Raw genomic sequence first — 20,478 nt, forward strand, 5'->3', positions numbered from 1 at the left:
GCGTTTGGAAAGGGCGATAAAACTAACGTAAGACATTTAGAGTAACTCAGTCGTGCTTTCTCACTCAGACCCCTTTTCCCAAATACTCCAAAGACGTCTGGAGTGGGTGAAAGGTTATTATATCCTCCAAAACCTCGCAGGAGGGAACTCCTATGTATGGTTCTTGGTCTAGTCAACGTTGAAGGATAAAACAGTTCCAGAATATTGTGCATCTAATCTCTGTTTCCATAAAGAAACCTGATCTGCAAATAAACATAATACCATTCTGTCAGTAAAATGGACAGCGATGAAGAAAGAGAGGCTACTAGATTAGCTACTGAAATAGCAGATGCTGATGCTACCATGCAAACAGCAGACCCGGATATAATACTCATCCAGGTCGCCAAAAGGAGATCTATAACCTTAAAACTTATAGAAAATGGACTGACACCTAGAGGTGGCACAGTCATATTCGTAATCGAGGCACACGAATATCGGCAGACAGAGGTATACTATACATGGATACATTTTCCAGCAGCAAATGCTGTAACAAAGTACTTCCACTATTACAAAGTAGAGGAACCTCCTGAAATGTACACTCCTTTCGAGGAGGTGGAAGTACCACTCAAATTCCAAGAGCATTTGCTCTTATTTGATGGCGCCCTAATACATAACAATCACATTACAAGGCTCGGTCCTTTAGGAAGACCAGGAGCAACGTGGCCGGTCCTAGCCGGATACACACCACATCCAGACATCGATAGGATGCCTGCAGCTGAACTATTAACACAGCTGAAACAATTACTAAAAATTCATAGACAATTAGTTCAGTATGTAATGCGGACTTCAACAATTCAGCCAGCGATTAAACTTCCACAGCTGACCCCTCACCAGGGGAACACAAATAAAATTACACCACAGAACATCCAATCCTGCCTAGGTAAAGTTCCAGCTAAACGGGAACAAATACCATTCTGGTTGGCACAGAAAATAACCCAAATAGAGGCGGTGTTTCCTGACACCACCCCGCTGGAAAAACACAGGATTCTGACTATATGTCTCCCAATGGGAATCGCACCACACATTGAGGACTGTGACACTTGGGGTACAGTCTTTGCTTCCATCTACACAAAAACGCACGGTGTCCCATCCATTTCGGTGATACCAGATGTGCTAAAACAAATTCAAGATGAATACGGTCCAGAACCTGCTTTAACTCTTGGTATGAAATTACTGAAAGACTTCAAGCAGGTCTCGGCTATATTACTAGCCAACATAAAAGGTGAAGCAGCAAACGTGGCGATCCGCCAGAGGTTAAAAGAGACAGATATAGCAGACCAACCAGCTGAAATTGCCAGAATCATAGAAAAATCCTATGAAGAACTAGGCAGAGACAGTCTAGGTGGAATACCAGTAAAACCGCAACTGACTACAAGTCCAGAAAAAATATTTTTTAATAATAATAATTCACCAAAAAAGAACTGGGATGGAAACAAACAATCCAATCCTAAAGAAAAGAAATTCCAGTCCAGAGGAAGGTCTCCTAGGCGAAGAGAGAAATCTCCAAACCCGAGACAAAGGTCACCCCAGAGTGACCCCTCTGGGAATAGATATAACCTTAGAAATAGGGATAATATTGAAAAACCTGATAGATATCAAGACATTGATACACGTCCCTCTCAATCTTTTCAGAATTCCTCGCAGAAATCGGAAAGAAGAGGACGATCAGAAGAGCACGCCAAGTCCAAAGACAAGGAACCTGCTCAACTGAAAAAGAAATTACAATTTCCAAAAAAGAAGGTAGCCAGTATCAAGGTAGTTAACAATGCCGAGAATACTGAGGACACAACTGAAAAACGGAGAGTGGGCTCAGACAATGCTAGACAGCGCAGAAGAGGTGAGCATAGCTCGCAAAGTCCTTATGAATCATCTGGAGACAGTGGACACGAATGAATACCTTCAAGTGGAAACTGCGGATACCAGAGTTAGCAAGCCCCACAAGATATACGAGATAACATTACGTATAGAGGGAGATAAGACTAGGAAAATAAGGGGACTATTTTGGGATAACCTATCCAAAGGCTATGACATCCTTCTAGCTGAAAAAGACTGGCCACCAGAGTTTGTCAGGGAGTGCCCTCATGGCGAAGAAGTAATTATGCCTGCCTTCTCGAATCAAATCCCGATTCATAAAAAATATACACTTGCTAGAAAGTGGGCAGTGGCCTTAGCACCTGCTTTATATAAAAATCATGTAGGATGGGATGAGGATTGTCCTCCTCACAAAATCCAGTTAAAATCACAACCAACTGCACAAAGGCAGTACCCAATTAAGCAAGAAGCTAAAAAACAAGTAAATGAAATACTAGATCAGCTAGAATACCAAGGGGTGATTGAAACTTGCACCTCACAAATGAACAATCCTTTGTTTCCGGTCTCCAAACCAGACAATTCGTACCGTCTAGTTTTGGATTACCGACACCTTAACACATGTTGCAAAACTTTTGCAGTGCAAAACTCACACAGTGCTGCACTAATGAATAACATAGTGCGCAAAAAATACAAAACAACCTTGGACATCTCCAATGGATTCTTTTGTCAAAACATAGCACCAGAGAGCAGATATTTAACTGCATTCTCAGTAAATGGCACTCAAAAACAATTCTGTCGGTTAGCCCAGGGGTACAAGAACAGCCCGGGGGTATTCTCAGCGAGAGTAACGGAATTACTACAACTATATGATGATGAAGCATTATCTTATGTCGATGACATTTACTTAACAGATGATGACTTGGAGACTCACTTGAAAAGAGTGAACACCATAATACTTGGTTTCGCTGCAGAGGGTTACAAATTCAACTTCAAAAAATCCAGAATTGCCCACCTGACGGTCCTATTCTTAGGATATGAGTTATCAAGTGAAGGCAAAAGCCTGGCAGACAATTTCCTAGAGAAATGTGCCGTAATCCAAGCTCCTAAAACACTAAAAAACCTACAGTCAATTCTAGGCTTCCTAAATTTCGGAAGAACATACATTGCAAATTACGCAGAAAGGGTCAAACCCCTTTATGATCTAATTAAGCCAGACTTTAAAAGATCCAGTTGGACTCAAACACACACAGAAATTTTGAGATCCTTACAAACAGACATGCTAATTAAAACAAAATTAGAAACCCGTGATAATACACGCAACCTTGTGATCCGAGTCATCCCAGGGAGATGCGGATTCACATACCTGACCTCTAATGAGGGAGAAAAGGTACCAATTGCATTTAAATCACACTTGTACACAAAAGCTGAACAGAGATTCAGCAACAAAGGAAAAATTGTTCAAGCAGTTCAAACCGCAATAGCTAGAGAAAAAGACATAGCTGACGGTAGACATATCACAGTCAGAACAGCTGAATCAGCCTTTGAGGCATTAACAACACCGTGTAATTTACCAACAACAACATTGGATCCAGAATGGTTACAATGGGTAAATTCAATCACAACGGACAAAGTATACTACTTCTTTGATCCAGAACTAGAAGAATTGAAAAATCTAAAATATGAAAAGACGTATCGTATCCTCTGCCAATCGACATTCTGCCTCTACGACATTACGCCTGTGTAATCTATACAAACGGACATGCTCAACCCTCCGTTTGGGGAGAACATGCATACAATCCCACATGTGAGATTACAAAAGAAGTGTGGCGCGGAGGTAAACTAAGACCTCTATTAACAAAATCACACTCAGTAGAAACTAATTCAGAAAAACAAACTGAAATAATCGCATTGAAAATGGCGCTAGATAATGCGGATCGCGAATTCCCGACACTTATAGTGTCAGATTCATATTACTGCGTCAAATCATATAACAGCGATTTGCAGACCTGGATTCAGAACGGTTACAAAGATGACACAGATGCACCAATAAAGCAGAGACTGCTCTGGGAACAAGTAGCTCTTTTGAAAAAAGAACTACCAAAGACTCACGTGACTCACTCACTGAGTCATCAGCGTGATGGCGTTCACGTTGTAGGGAATTCATTGGCTGAAGCAGCCGCAGCGGCAGCCACTAAACCGGCTCCCGTAGATCGAAAAAAGCGTACATTAAAATACATTGACGGCGAAACAGTGCTGGCAGTGAAAACGTCATCAAAAGGCGACTGCTCAGCGTTACCGATCAATTATCCACTCAATTATACATACATAATCGATGCAAACTCCGTCCCTTTTGCTCGAATCCCTGGAGTGGGGGATAGAGTGATTCCAAACATGGACAGGAGACACTTGTTAATCGCAGACGCACATATGGGTGAGGGTCTTGGACACCTCAAACTAAAAGATTCTCTGGAAGATTTACAATCACGGTACTGGTGGCCAGGCATGAGCCTACATCATACCATGTTTGTAAAAAACTGCCCAAACTGCAACAGAAATCGCAGTGGGGAGAGAAAAAATAAAATACGGTGGAATCTGACTGCAGATAATATTACCAGCAAAAAGAATGGCTTGCGATTAACATATACAGGCTAGTTCCACTTATAATGTAGATCCACAGCACTCGGCTGACGTCCGGACTGTTATACAAGATTTGCGAGTCTAAATGGCATATACGCTAAGAGCATGCTACGTTCGACCATTTCTTTCACTCAGGCAATCCAGCCTGGGGGGGAAACATGGCCAAATGAGCACAGCCCAGCGGGAATCTTCTCACTTCCTTCCTGAGGGTATGGGATGGTGTAAAGAAAAAACCAAGGCAGAAAGCAATCTATAATAGAAAGGATATTAGGTTCGGGAGCTGGGTGGGTCAAACATCTAATAAGTGTCCAACGTAGTCTAAATAACCTGCCAAGAAATTCTCTGAAGGGATTCAGTCCGTACGAATTATTATTCGGAACTAGGATGTTGATCTCTGACCTTGATAGTCAGACTTCAGTGGTAATAGAAAAAAGCTTTGATGTCAAAGACCGTTTGGCTATTTTGCAGGACTTAAACAAAACAAGAAAAGACCTGAGCAACATACAGTTGAAACAACAGCCAACAACCACTGAAGAATCACCACCTGTCCCAGCAAGACCTGTCTGGATTCCGAAAGTCGGGGATCTAGTCAGGGAGAAGATCGCGGTAAAGAAGGAATTTGGGCCTTCTTACAGAAAAGCAGTTCCTGTCTTGTCTGTCAACGGGACAAGATCAGTTGTACTACCGCCACTTGCTGGAAAAAAGGAGAACCGAGTTGTATCCATCGACCTGGTAAAACCACAACATGTGGCCGATAACAAACAGTAGGCCAAGTGGACTCCCAATAAGTAGCAGAACACCAAGGTTTGCTACCAGTACAGAGGTTCTATCAAAAAGGCTCATCACATTCGAAACGCCTACAGAAGAACAACAAGGACTATGCAACAATGCAATAGAACTAAGACCTCTGAAAACCCAAATTAAGACATTTAGCAGAGACACACCAATCTATACTGAAGTACCAAGTGAAAATGCAAAAAACAAAAATCCTGAACCAATTGGAACAATTGACAGAACTGCATCTGGTTACTTCATCAACTTCGATGATTCCTCTGACGGTTTCAGCGAACAAAAGACACAGCCATCATCAAAATCCTTTAAAGACAAAGCGAAGGAACTTTTGAAACAACTAAAAGAAACATATCTGATTTCTCCATGGATTGAATTTTGGGTGGGTTTTGGTGCATTTATCCTCATACTTTGGCTCATCATGGTATTTACTTTGGGACGCTTCATTGAGGGAAAATATGCTAAAATGGACACAGCAAGCCAGAACATCAACTTGGTCCTCAAACCACACACATCTTCACACGTCGAGAAACGAGAACTTCCTTCAGAACTTTCTTCAGCCAACTTCACAGCAATTCCAATACCGGGTGGGGTAGCCTGGGACAACACTGACTATGAAATTTATGGTCCGGTCGAGATCCTGAAATATCCACACCAAATTAAGATCTCCTTGAGTGACTTTGCAAAACCAAACTCATTTGCTGATGATTGGGACTTTGAAAGTATAAACAATATGATGTCTGACTTAGTAATGTCTGCTAAATTCACAAAACATGATTATTTGCAAGGTTCTACAAATTATGATAGTATGTATTGCTATAACCATTATGGTAACCATTTCTTGCATAAATCTGCACAACCTAGAAATGTTTTAAATTATAATCAATGGGAACATTGTGCTACACCTCCAAAAGGGAGCTCTAGAACCGTTTATGACAAATATTCATACTTTCAAGGTTTTAACACTAGTAATGCTGAAACATTTTATTTTAAATTATCAAACAAGACAGGGACCAAAACCATGATAACCAACACAAAATTGATTTATTCTGATTCGTTCTTTGAAAAAATGAATACTTTTGGATTGGATTATTGGGACAAAAATGTTGATTTGAAAAGTGTTTGGGGTACAAAAGAATGGCAAGTACAGGGTTTAGAAGCTTTGTTTAGAGCCTGCATGATCCCAGAACAAATGATATTTTTAAATGACACTGTTCAACAAACCACCTGTCTTGGCTTAGCCAAAATCAAGGATTTAAATAACCTGTCTATTCCAAAGCCAACAATGTTTAGCAATAACTCTGATACAGATGAAGAAATAGACATAAACCATATACTTAACCAAAACAGAACACATCCTGATTGGAAACAATGGTTGATCTGGCCCACAGATACAAATCACTGTCAAGATAGATTCCTGAATAAAGCACAGGGTTTCAAAATGACCAGGCCAGACCCTAGATATCCCCAAAGACATCACCCAGGGATAATAACAACCTACAGTGTGGGCAAATTATGCCTTCAATGGCTACAGACTTCCACACTGCCTGAAATTAAGCAACACCTAACTTTACTTACTGATGGTGCTGACTTGCGTGATTTCATACTGGGACCACGCAAACAGCGTCATAAGCGTTTCATAGCAGCCTCTGTATATGCAGCATACAATGAGGCCTGGAAGGTTACTCAAATTGAAACAGCAGAAAGAATACGTGAAATTGATCGTATTAATTTGGAAAAATCACTTTCTGTAGTGGACAATGGGTTAATGACTCTGTCCTCCAGAATTTTTTCATTGGACAGCATTGTGTCTTCAGCAATCGACATATTATCGCAAGACTTACTGTTATTACAACATGGTCAGTCACAATTGCGTTCTATTGTACAGCTTGGCTGGACGTTACAAAATCTGCGTTCAGGCTATGTGCCTTGGCGTTTAATCAACACAACGTCACTATTCCAAATCTTTAACCTTACTGATAGACAAATCGGTATGGCACAGAAGGGTGCTGATTATACAATCTTGAGCATTGAAAAACTAGAAAGATTACCAATGACAATGTCAGAACGACCTGTCAGTGAATGGATAATCCACGGAATCATAAATATTCCAATCTCAACCTTCAGGTTTCAATACTGCCAAAAATATATACAGGCTGGCATGTACGAGAAATTGGGAAAGGGGTACCTTAAAACAACTTGGAACCTGCCCTATTCACATGCATGTGTCAGTAACAAAGGACAGAAAGTGTTTCTTAGTGGCAACAATTGTGCTATGTCACTAAGCGGCACGCTTCTGTGTAACGGTATTAGTTTGCACGGAGCCTGTGAAGGGAATTCATACAACCTTTCATGTCACCAGCAAGGCGCACCTGCAACTGAAATAGAACCATTCTTTCAAAGACTCTATAATGGGAGTTACATTCTTATTGTAGACCGCAGATGTTGTAGTCTTATGCCCGGGACTCCTTATCTCGTCACTACGACGGCGAAGGTCAAGTGCTGTGGACGTTCTTTGTTCCCCAGCTCCTTTCCAGACAGGGAGGCAAGGGCATGGCCCAGTTTGAAAATTACTTCTATTCGAATAGATACTTTAAGCAGAATGAAAACAGTGCTTCTTCAGACGCCTACAAGGCTCACGTCATCTAAAGAAACGTATGATCTACAAGTCGCAAGGACGACTGCAGAGATACATACATTATTATCAACTAATTCCCCCGTACATTTCGCGGAAATCCTGAGCGAAATCTTAAATATTTCTGATACCACTGGGGTCTCAAAGGTATTTAAGACAGTATTTTCGATGGCATTAACACCATTCAAAGCCATACTGGGTATTTTTCCAGATTTCGTCCATTCGATTTTTGGCGGACTTCCCCTGATCCTGGGACTAATTGCAGGAATCCTATTCCTAGTCCTTATTTTTCGTTATGGCAACCCATGTCACAGATCAAACTCTCGCGACAATGGAAGATACGATCCTAGCCATTGGATACCGGGACCGGATATCAAAAATCCTGGGACTCTCCCGGCTTAGAGACCTAAACATGACTTGGTTTCTATCATTTCGACCAATGTGGCAAAGGTGTGTTTTACCTGTACTAAGGTGTCTGCTATGCGGAGAAGAATGCGTGTTAGACACCTGTCTGACGCTACAATCGGATGCGCCGGTGGATGCAGATACACTGCTGGTTCCTACCAAGGTTCACGCTTTGTGCTGCCCTCAAAGGCTGCCAATTCTGATGACGGCATTCCTGGAATCTTCACCACTGCGATTGAAGGGTAGTGAAGTTCAAGATGAAAGCAGCATCGAACAGGTACGACCTTCTGTCAGCAATGCAATTCAGAATGTCAATGCAGACAATCATGCGCATGAATGCATGGTTACACCTATTTCCGACTTAGTGGAACTTTCCCATGAAGCTGTTGACAGTTTTTTCGAAAGCCTGAATGATATGATGTTCTCTCCGGAACAGAAATAGAGACTTTTGAGTAAACTCGCACACGGCGTTCCCTGAATTCGGCCTTCAACTTTAAAAATAAAGTCACATGAACAATTACAATCCAGTTCACGGACAGCAATTTTTTCAGCAAGCCCTTAAAATATTTTTCTATATATTTTTTACCCGGGACACTGATCTTCTGCTTAAAGTAAGAAACTATTCCTAGAGAACTAAGATTTCTATTTTTAGATACTTTATAGACTTTAGCTGCCCGCTGGTATGTTCACAAAATATTTTATGTGATGAAATGGTTTCGACTTTTTTTCTGTATAGCCATATTAAGAGCCATTTCATGTGTATTTCTCATATACCAACAAGCAATAATGCATAAAATGCGTGTTTACTTTTGCATTTAATTCATAGCTTAAGTGCATACAATATATATGACTGCAATTTTTCAGTATATTTGAAAATTTCGAAATGCATTTATGTATTTTGGGGTGGTAAGGTATACACTATACTCTATAGTATGTTGTACTATGTTATACTATGCATAGATTAGTAGATATGACCATAGTTAGCGTGGAGTGGGTGTCGTGTATTTCTATAGGTTCTGAATCGATCCCCCTATTCCTGACCCTATTCTGGTTAAACTAACTAGCTAGTTAACTAACAGTCAGCCCATGAGGCAAGAAATCCCCCATGATGCAGATACCGTTATCTGACGCAGTCACACTACGGCACAGGAACGTGTTATCTGATTAGGTCATAACGCTTGAGATCTAATTAGACAAGCGACATTCCTCCAGCCCCTGATAAGGCATACGACGTTCTCATAACAAATCAAACCTATGACAACCTGGATAATCCGTGCGGCCATTGTTTTGATTTCACAGAGAACTTTAGTAAAGAATGTGCTAACGAGCAAGTCGTATGACATCTTTATTGACGTACCTATGTCCATCCTTACGTCAATCCCGGCACCTTTAAGGTATAAATATTGCCGACCTTGCCCTATGCAAACACACGCGTGGTGACAAGACGGAGCAGCCATACTTGCCGAAGCCGAGAGCAGAAGCAGACCCCGCAGGCAGCAGCCCCGCCTTCCTGACGCGCTGAGAGACGCGCTGCTATCTCAAGCCGAGAGACCCAGCACCGGCGTTTCTGGGCAGCCCTCGCAGGCAGCCTGGAATATCGAGAGCAGAGAAAGAGATACCATTCCTCATTCATCCTAACTTCCAGGTACAGAACTGAATAACCCCTCCTAGAGAATTCTTTAGTTATTCACTTGGCAAAAACAAACTTAACTTAAACTGTAACTTTCTATTCCCGCCCACGTATTAGACTTAGGTCAGGTACACGGGGTAGGCGTATTTAGAAACACCAGTTGAGTACGTTTAGTCAAATGTATATGTGTATGTAAATATATTTTAATCATTTTAAACATCATATGGCTCAGAAACCATATCAATGTTTTTACAGTATTATTTTATACTATTGCTTCTAATGTATGCACTTTACTTAACTATAAGTATTGCAATAATATCGATCCATTTCTCTTGTACGAGAAAAGAGACTGATCAATAAATAACATCTTTTATTGAACACGCCCGTCTCTTCCTTTTCTCTACATTCTGATGAGACTAAGAATGCACGTACTGACTGAGTAAAATAATTGCCTTGTGCTCACACGACTCTTGAGATTGACTCTTGATTAGGGGAGAGCAAAGTTGTCATGTTCTATGGTTGTCAGAAACTAAATCCCTTCTTGTCTAATCAGGGGAGTTAATCCTTCCTTGAACATTCGAGAAAGTTTCTAGCGAACTCTGAGCTTAGCTGGCAAACCCAAAAATTAAGTCTAGTATCGACAGTAGTAGACCTAGTTAACGTCTGGTCTAGGCCTTTACTATTGTAGGTACTATTCCAATGCGCAGAGCCTATTGGGAAAATAGGAGCTACACTACACTTCTTTGTAGTGAAAATATGTGAATGGTCTACTGTAAATTTAAGAATGTTTGCCTGAAGCATAATATTTTGTATAAAAAGAGAAGCCTGGCTTTGTAAGATTGAGCAGTCTCCTGAGAATATACACACCGTGTTGTTGTACTTCTAGGACGCCTGTTACTTGGTTGCAGCCAATAAATTCGATCTTTGACTTCACCTAGAAGACTCTGAGTTTCTGTGGTCTGAATCAGGAAAGTACTCAAGGTCTTAGGGTGTACCCTGACACCACTGGGTTACCGGTTCGGTACCGGTTCTAAAAAACCCAGTACCTCAGCTCGAAGCTGCTCACACTTGCTAATTGGTTGCTTGTTTGCCTCTTTGTAAAGTGCAACAATAGCCATGGAAATAGTTTAAAGGTACTAAAAAGTATTACAAACACACACACACAAAACATATTTAAAACATAATAAAAAGTGGACAAAAAATAGATGAGAATACAGTATTAGGATAAAGAACTTCAGATTTAAAACATAAATATTTTTCAGATTTTCCTGACACACAAAGGAAGATGGAGTACCTCCAATCACATTTTACAGAGTATCCCATAACTGGCACTTTTGACACACAGAGCTTTACCACCAAACATATTTGGATCCACATTTGAACGGAGACATCTGCCAGAAGCTTTGAAATGAACTAATTCAGGAAAGTAAGGCTGGGGTAGGCGTTTACAAATTTTCCACATCAGACAGAAAACCCTGGCCTGAATACAAGAATCCATAGGTAACCTGTCTAATACTTCGGACAGGAAGTGTCCAGATAATCCTATTGGCTATATTTTAGACAGCTTGTAGTGTGTCCATAAGTTTCTTTAGTAATCTTAAAATTGATATGAATACAGCATTCTTAATATGACACAGTGATTTAGAGCTTCGGTATGGTCTCTGTATAATAGATGATAAACCTCGGAAAGGGAATATTGGTGGAAATGAGTCCCATGTATTACTGCATTGACCTAGGGTTTAAAATAAGGTCTGCTGTCATCAATTTTAAGCACATTTTGACAGACTGCACAGGTACAGAAGAATGCAAAAGGAGAGCAACCGAGTCCATGCACTCCACAAGCAAAAAAGCTCACACCTTGTACACCTTAAAACAAAGTATTTTCCTACATCTAGTTGTGCCCCGCCACGAAGCAGGATCTCTGCTTCCTCAGACTTCCTGTGATGATGCAGCAGAATCAGCATAGCATGGGCATCCAGTTGACACAATTAAAAAAACAATTACAAAAAGGGCGTGGTGATGGACAGAGTATCTGAGTTAATCAGAACACTCCTACCCAGTCAACAGATCAGGGCTTGATCCATCACCGTTTTTTAGCTCACTGCACCATCCCAGTTCAGAACCTGGCTATATGCAAATTAGTCTGTCCCTGGCCCAGTGCATCATGGGAACAGGGCAGACCAAACTACCAAGCCAATTCTTCACTGGAAAGGAAACAAGCTTCCGGGGACCGGTTTCTGGCATTACAGCCGTCTTCGGCCCGGCTTGCTTGAATCCTGATGGTGCAATGAGCAAGGGACTCATGGTGGCCAAAATAATTACAAAAAGGGGGTGGTGATGGACAGAGTATCTGAGTTAATCAGAACACTCCTACCCAGTCAACAGATCAGGGCTTGATCCATCACCGTTTTTTAGCTCACTGCACCATCCCAGTTCAGAACCTGGCTATATGCAAATTAGTCTGTCCCTGGCCCAGTGCATCATGGGAACAGGGCAGACCAAACTACCAAGCCAATTCTTCACTGGAAAGGAAACAAGCTTCCGGGGACCGGTTTCTGGCATTACAGCCGTCTTCGGCCCGGCTTGCTTGAATCCTGATGGTGCAATGAGCAAGGGACTCATGGTGGCCAAAATAATTACAAAAAGGGGGTGGTGATGGACAGAGTATCTAAGTTAATCAGAACACTCCTACCCAGTCAACAGATCAGGGCTTGATCCATCACCGTTTTTTAGCTCACTGCACCATCCCAGTTCAGAACCTGGCTATATGCAAATTAGTCTGTCCCTGGCCCAGTGCATCATGGGAACAGGGCAGACCAAACTACCAAGCCAATTCTTCACTGGAAAGGAAACAAGCTTCCGGGGACCGGTTTCTGGCATTACAGCCGTCTTCGGCCCGGCTTGCTTGAATCCTGATGGTGCAATGAGCAAGGGACTCATGTCTGAGCATACCCTTCCACACTCATGGTGGCCAAAATAATTACAAAAAGGGGGTGGTGATGGACAGAGTATCTGAGTTAATCAGAACACTCCTACCCAGTCAACAGATCAGGGCTTGATCCATCACCGTTTTTTAGCTCACTGCACCATCCCAGTTCAGAACCTGGCTATATGCAAATTAGTCTGTCCCTGGCCCAGTGCATCATGGGAACAGGGCAGACCAAACTACCAAGCCAATTCTTCACTGGAAAGGAAACAAGCTTCCGGGGACCGGTTTCTGGCATTACAGCCGTCTTCGGCCCGGCTTGCTTGAATCCTGATGGTGCAATGAGCAAGGGACTCATGTCTGAGCATACCCTTCCACACTCATGGTGGCCAAAATAATTACAAAAAGGGGGTGGTGATGGACAGAGTATCTGAGTTAATCAGAACACTCCTACCCAGTCAACAGATCAGGGCTTGATCCATCACCGTTTTTTAGCTCACTGCACTATCCCAGTTCAGAACCTGGCTATATGCAAATTAGTCTGTCCCTGGCCCAGTGCATCATGGGAACAGGGCAGACCAATCTACCAAGCCAATTCTTCACTGGAAAGGAAACAAGCTTCCGGGGACCGGTTTCTGGCATTACAGCCGTCTTCGGCCCGGCTTGCTTGAATCCTGATGGTGCAATGAGCAAGGGACTCATGTCTGAGCATACCCTTCCACACTCATGGTGGCCAAAATAATTACAAAAAGGGGGTGGTGATGGACAGAGTATCTGAGTTAATCAGAACACTCCTACCCAGTCAACAGATCAGGGCTTGATCCATCACCGTTTTTTAGCTCACTGCACCATCCCAGTTCAGAACCTGGCTATATGCAAATTAGTCTGTCCCTGGCCCAGTGCATCATGGGAACAGGGCAGACCAAACTACCAAGCCAATTCTTCACTGGAAAGGAAACAAGCTTCCGGGGACCGGTTTCTGGCATTACAGCCGTCTTCGGCCCGGCTTGCTTGAATCCTGATGGTGCAATGAGCAAGGGACTCATGTCTGAGCATACCCTTCCACACTCATGGTGGCCAAAATAATCACAAAAAGGGGGTGGTGATGGACAGAGTATCTGAGTTAATCAGAACACTCCTACCCAGTCAACAGATCAGGGCTTGATCCATCACCGTTTTTTAGCTCACTGCACCATCCCAGTTCAGAACCTGGCTATATGCAAATTAGTCTGTCCCTGGCCCAGTGCATCATGGGAACAGGGCAGACCAAACTACCAAGCCAATTCTTCACTGGAAAGGAAACAAGCTTCCGGGGACCGGTTTCTGGCATTACAGCCGTCTTCGGCCCGGCTTGCTTGAATCCTGATGGTGCAATGAGCAAGGGACTCATGTCTGAGCATACCCTTCCACACTCATGGTGGTCCCCGGAAGCTTGTTTCCTTCCCAGTATAAGAATTGGCTTGGTAGTTTGGTTTGCCCTGTTCCCATCATGCACTGGGACAGGAACAGACTAATTTGCATATAGCCAAGTTCTGAGCTGGGATGGTGCAGTGAGCTAAAAAACGGTGATGGATCAAGCCCTGATCTTTGGACTGGGTAAGAGTGGTCTGCTTAATTCAGGCACTCTGTTCATCACCACCCCCTTTTCTGAATCATTTTGTCCACCATAAGCGTGGAAGGGTATACTCAGATGTGAGTCCCTTGCTCATTGCACCATCAGGATTCAAGCAAGCCGCGCCGACGACGCCTGAAATGGCAGAAACCGGTCCCCGGAAGCTTGTTTCCTTCCCAGTATAAGAATTGGCTTGGTAGTTTGGTTTGCCCTGTTCCCATCATGCACTGGGACAGGAACAGACTAATTTGCATATAGCCAAGTTCTGAGCTGGTATGGTGCAGTGAGCTAAAAAACGGTGATGGATCAAGCCCTGATCTTTGGACTGGGTAAGAGTGGTCTGCTTAATTCAGGCACTCTGTTCATCACCACCCCCTTTTCTGAATCATTTTGTCCACCATAAGCGTGGAAGGGTATACTCAGATGTGAGTCCCTTGCTCATTGCACCATCAGGATTCAAGCAAGCCGGGCACGCCTGAAATGGCAGAAACCGGTCCCCGGAAGCTTGTTTCCTTCCCAGTATAAGAATTGGCTTGGTAGTTTGGTTTGCCCTGTTCCCATCATGCACTGGGACAGGAACAGACTAATTTGCATATAGCCATGTTCTGAGCTGGGATGGTGCAGTGAGCTAAAAAACGGTGATGGATCAAGCCCTGATCTTTGGACTGGGTAAGAGTGGTCTGCTTAATTCAGGCACTCTGTTCATCACCACCCCCTTTTCTGAATCATTTTGTCCACCATAAGCGTGGAAGGGTATACTCAGATGTGAGTCCCTTGCTCATTGCACCATCAGGATTCAAGCAAGCCGGGCCGACGACGCCTGAAATGGCAGAAACCGGTCCCCGGAAGCTTGTTTCCTTCCCAGTATAAGAATTGGCTTGGTAGTTTGGTTTGCCCTGTTCCCATCATGCACTGGGACAGGAACAGACTAATTTGCATATAGCCAAGTTCTGAGCTGGGATGGTGCAGTGAGCTAAAAAACGGTGATGGATCAAGCCCTGATCTTTGGACTGGGTAAGAGTGGTCTGCTTAATTCAGGCACTCTGTTCATCACCACCCCCTTTTCTGAATCATTTTGTCCACCATAAGCGTGGAAGGGTATACTCAGATGTGAGTCCCTTGCTCATTGCACCATCAGGATTCAAGCAAGCCGGGCCGACGACGCCTGAAATGGCAGAAACCGGTCCCCGGAAGCTTGTTTCCTTCCCAGTATAAGAATTGGCTTGGTAGTTTGGTTTGCCCTGTTCCCATCATGCACTGGGACAGGAACAGACTAATTTGCATATAGCCAAGTTCTGAGCTGGGATGGTGCAGTGAGCTAAAAAACGGTGATGGATCAAGCCCTGATCTTTGGACTGGGTAAGAGTGGTCTGCTTAATTCAGGCACTCTGTTCATCACCACCCCCTTTTCTGAATCATTTTGTCCACCATAAGCGTGGAAGGGTATACTCAGATGTGAGTCCCTTGCTCATTGCACCATCAGGATTCAAGCAAGCCGGGCCGACGACGCCTGAAATGGCAGAAACCGGTCCCCGGAAGCTTGTTTCCTTCCCAGTATAAGAATTGGCTTGGTAGTTTGGTTTGCCCTGTTCCCATCATGCACTGGGACAGGAACAGACTAATTTGCATATAGCCAAGTTCTGACCTGGGATGGTGCAGTGAGCTAAAAAACGGTGACGGATCAAGCCTGATCTTTGGACTGGGTAAGAGTGGTCTGCTTAATTCAGGCACTCTGTTCATCACCACCCCCTTTTCTGAATCACAATCCAAAAAACAGCAGGCTTTCTACTTTAGGTACCTCGCAAGACAGGTGGGAGAGCTGTATGACGAACTCTCCAAGGCAGATACACTGCCCCCTACCAGTGAGGAAAGAGGTGATGTAATTTAAAGCCTGTCCAGTAATGTTCATCAAGTTAGCCAGGAGATCAAGAAGAGTATTGTGGTCAAAGGTGTCAAAAGCAGCTGACAGATCCAACAGCATGGAAGCCAACTGAAAATTTGGTAGTCGGTTATTGCCTTCAATTAAATCCTGGAGTTGTTATATATTTCAGCCTCCATTACTTTACCACAAGTGTAAGATCATTCTGTGGTAAGAGGGGATTTTAACATCGAATTCATGCTATTTCAACAGAGACAACACTACTGTCTTAGTTCAGACTGACAACATAACCATTTTACAAATGGACTCTCACAGTATATGCTATGACCTTTGCATCAGAACAATTCACACCAATGACCACCGCAGGGCAATCTATTTTATAGCAATATGCTTATGTATTTGCTTGGACCCCCTACATTGTTCGTGCATTATGCAGGCAGCAAGAACTTTCGCTACTGGCAGCAAAAAACATGATATAATGTTTATATTATGACCTCAATCAGTGGCGGCTCCTCCGCTAAGGCAGAGGAGCGCCGCCCCACTGCTCATTGAGCAGTGGAAAAAGGAAAAATAATATAATAACACTATGTTATTATCATTTCATTTTTCCATTGTCAGGCAGGTTTACGGGGCAGGGCGGGGCTGTACTGTCGTCACAGCCAGCAGGGGAAGAGTGGTTGGGGCACTTAAATGCGCATGACAGTTTGGCAGGCCATCTTGGGCCGGCCAAACAGTCATGTGATATTTGCATGCAGGCCCGGATTGGCCGTTGCGGGCACCGGGCAATCCCCCGGTGCGCCGCAAGGGGGAGGCTGCTTTTGGGCCCCTTGGGGCCCCTTTTGTTACAGGGCCGTTTTTGGAGCGTTGCTGCAAAAACGGCCCTGTAACAAAATCGGCCGAAAACCGGCCCTGGCAAAGAGCGCGGTCGTACCCCCAACCCCCCGGGTGGTGGAGGGGGGGGGGGGGGGGAGGGGGCGGCCGAGCACTTGACCAGGGCCGGTTTTGGTTCCCAGTCCGGCCCTGTTTGCATGTTCTCCACCAGGCTGTATTACAGCCTGGCTGGAGAACGTGCACAGGCTCAGAGCCCCCAAGGTGATAGCGGTGTCGTGATTGGTTTAGGGGAGCCTGTGTGTGCTTCCTGCTTCCGGCAGGAATAGAAGAGGACGGAGGCGAGGCGGCCGCCGGCAGCAAGGTAAGTAACTTTTAATTTATTTTTATATTCCCCCCTGCCCCACCCATACTACACGCTGGCAGCCACCACTTCCTCCAAAGGCGGTGTGTGAGGTGATATTTAAATTGTGAGATGGGCTGAGGGATGTGTGATAATGCTGCAACAACACCATATTTACATATGTTTGACTATTATCAGAGTGAATGTCTTAGCACATACTTAATGAGCTCCAAGGCGCGGTGAGCCGAACTGCAGACAATCACCACTAGCAGCGATTTCTTTTCCTTGTGGTTTTTACATAGCTTAGCCCATTTTGGACAGACTGGAATGAGAAAAACAAAATCCATTAATTATGCAAACACATTTATTCGTGGAGGCAACTGCACGGCCGCACAATTAAACCATATCAACAATAACAAACAGGGGGAGAAAACAAGATGGCACAGCGAAAATGTTGCAGACGTAGAAAGCACAAAACAATGATGAAATATACAAGGAAGACAGCTGCCGGAGGGAACATTCAAATTAGTACGGTCCCACAAAGATATAGAACATATTTTAATACAACATTAATGGCAAGAATTATACAAGTTGAAATTTTACATCTGAAGGGAGCTAGGGAAAGCGTCAGGGGTAAACAAATGTTGAAATATATATATTAATAGCATCTTTTAAGACCCACCCACAGTAGCGACCTCTATTGAAAATCTCCATTTGAGTGACACCTACAGAAAATGTAGGTGGATTTCAACACATTTCTAGAATAAAGAGAATACAGAAGTAACAAACCTAAAAGCTTTAAAATGCATTAGGGTTGCGTTTTAGGCCTTCACAATACATAGGTCTTTTTTCACTAGCCAAATAAAAATAAGCTCCTTTTCACCCGTTTCATTGTAAGCAGCAGGACATATATATGTACTCAACAGCCCAAAGCGTCCTGAAATCGAGAAAGACCCAGTCACTGTTTAAAATGACTGTGCGCTGAAACCATACGCCTCGAAGACATACAGAGGCGCAATCTACCTGAAACCCTAAAGTCATCCCACACAAAAGTGTCAGGTAATTGTAAAGTCTCCCTGCCCTCGCACTTCACGACCCAGGGGGGTTGCCTACATTGTTCTATCCAAACAACTGCCCAGTTGCTCTAATCCACTGTCTCAAACTAGATTTGAAATCGAAAAATATCAATAATGGATGACATTTGATCAGAAATAATTGGAAAATACTGATCTTTCATTTCAAATACCACTGAGGGTGCTCTAAACGTTCAGGTGTTTTTCGAGAGTTTTACAGAAAATGTCTTTACATATCTAGTCCCTCTTAGCAATAGTAAAGTGATGCACCGAGTTCATTATTCTTCAAGACTTCTTTCACTAGAGTTGTTTGATTACGGATCTGCGATTTGGGGTAAACCTGGATATACCCACAAGTCATTTGTGTTCTGCCCACTATTTCATCTTGATGTTTCATAACTGTGACATACGTCTCAGCCTTTTTGAGCAGCAGATGTACTCAAGTTCAATAAAACAAATACATAACATACATAAGAAAAACATAAGATGTACTCACTTTCCTTCAGGTAAGAGGATAAAGTGTGGGTGAGGTCACTTGGTGGTAGGAAGCATGAGTCTAAACCAAAAGATCAGATAATTTCATTAACAGCAATAATGGACTACATACAACTTGGCAAATAACAAATGTAAAACAGTAATCTCTTTCAAATATAGCCTTATAGCCCGCCGTAGCGGGCTATACCTACTATTAATGGCCCGCTTCAGCGTTATAGGCCAGAGCCAAAGGAAAGGGCCTTTAACAAGGGAGCGGGACTTTAATAGCCGGTATAGCCCAGCTACAAAGGGCTATAAGGCTATTAGAACATTCTGCCACTAGAGGGCAGAATGTTCTAACAAGTACAATAAAGGCTTTAGGGAGCGCAAGGGTACTGAAATCCCCACAGGCTCCCTGAAGCCTTTGTTCACAGCCACAGCTGTGAACAAAGAAACATTGGAATGTTGGAGCTCCGGGTTTAAATAAGACATTATAAGCCCGGAGCTACTCCATTGTTTTCAATAGATCTTCCAACATTCCAATGTTCTAATACGTCTTAATGCACGTTTTACCTTCTTAAAACTATACAAAGGTGTTGTATACATTTGAATTCACCCCTATTTCAAGCTTGTGAACGATTCTAAATAAGTAGTTTCAATGTTGCATTATAAGTATTATCTCCACTAGCAATATAAATTATTAAAATATTTTAATATTTTGCATGAAACACATCTTCACCACATCCCACCACACGATTATTCCACAATAATCTCAGGTATGATTACCCATATGTAAACCAAAGCAAATTTGCCCAGTCAAAACAATTCAAGACAATAGTCTGATAATGGTTTTAAAAATGTGTCTCTTCTTCTTGGCTTGCAATGCGAAATTATCTTCATTTTGGCTATGTGACTCATTCCATCCATATACATTCACTTTATTGACTGATGTTTTTGGTTGATTTCCAAAGTTTTTAATACCATCATGTTCTCCTGTTGAGATTTGTTTTGAGCCACAGACGCTGTTCTTTCCCAAAGACGTCTCATTGCCCAGATCATGTACACTATTCAATTCAGCCACAGCTTGGATCCTTAGAACACAATTTATAGATGTTCCCACCTAAGATCATGCAATCTGCAAATTCCTGTTACTTAATGTGCCCTGTAAGCATTTCTAGAATCTATCCACAGTTAGTTGTGACTATATGTAGCTGCTCTTAGATATGCAGAGTGAGTGAAACATATTTGCTGGTGCATCAATTCTCTTTGGCATTTCATCTCAAATCGTAGTGCAGGCAGAGTATGATATACGGACTATTACAAAGCTACCCCTGTTGAGAGGTAGACCCCCTGGTGCACAGCGTAAACAAGACACACGGGTCTAATGATCTGAAAC

At 43.0% G+C, this 20,478-nt stretch overlaps 1 protein-coding gene across 2 annotated transcripts in view; it reads right to left on the bottom strand.

Annotated features, from left to right (window-relative positions):
- The window catches only part of CMSS1 (cms1 ribosomal small subunit homolog), a 1,475,838-nt gene that overhangs the window by 133,109 nt on the left and 1,322,251 nt on the right, over positions 1-20,478 (bottom strand). For both annotated transcript variants that reach the window (XM_078657737.1, XM_078657736.1), the window contains exons 6-7: positions 19,105-19,164; positions 17,755-17,857 (exon numbers count right to left, since the gene is read on the bottom strand). In XM_078657737.1, coding sequence (XP_078513863.1) covers positions 17,755-17,857; positions 19,105-19,164 — 163 coding nt within the window. The remainder of the gene's footprint in view (positions 1-17,754; positions 17,858-19,104; positions 19,165-20,478) is intronic.

The sequence above is a fragment of the Lissotriton helveticus genome, chromosome 8 (genome assembly GCF_964261635.1).
Source record: "Lissotriton helveticus chromosome 8, aLisHel1.1, whole genome shotgun sequence".
NCBI classification, from domain to species: Eukaryota; Metazoa; Chordata; class Amphibia; order Caudata; family Salamandridae; genus Lissotriton; species Lissotriton helveticus.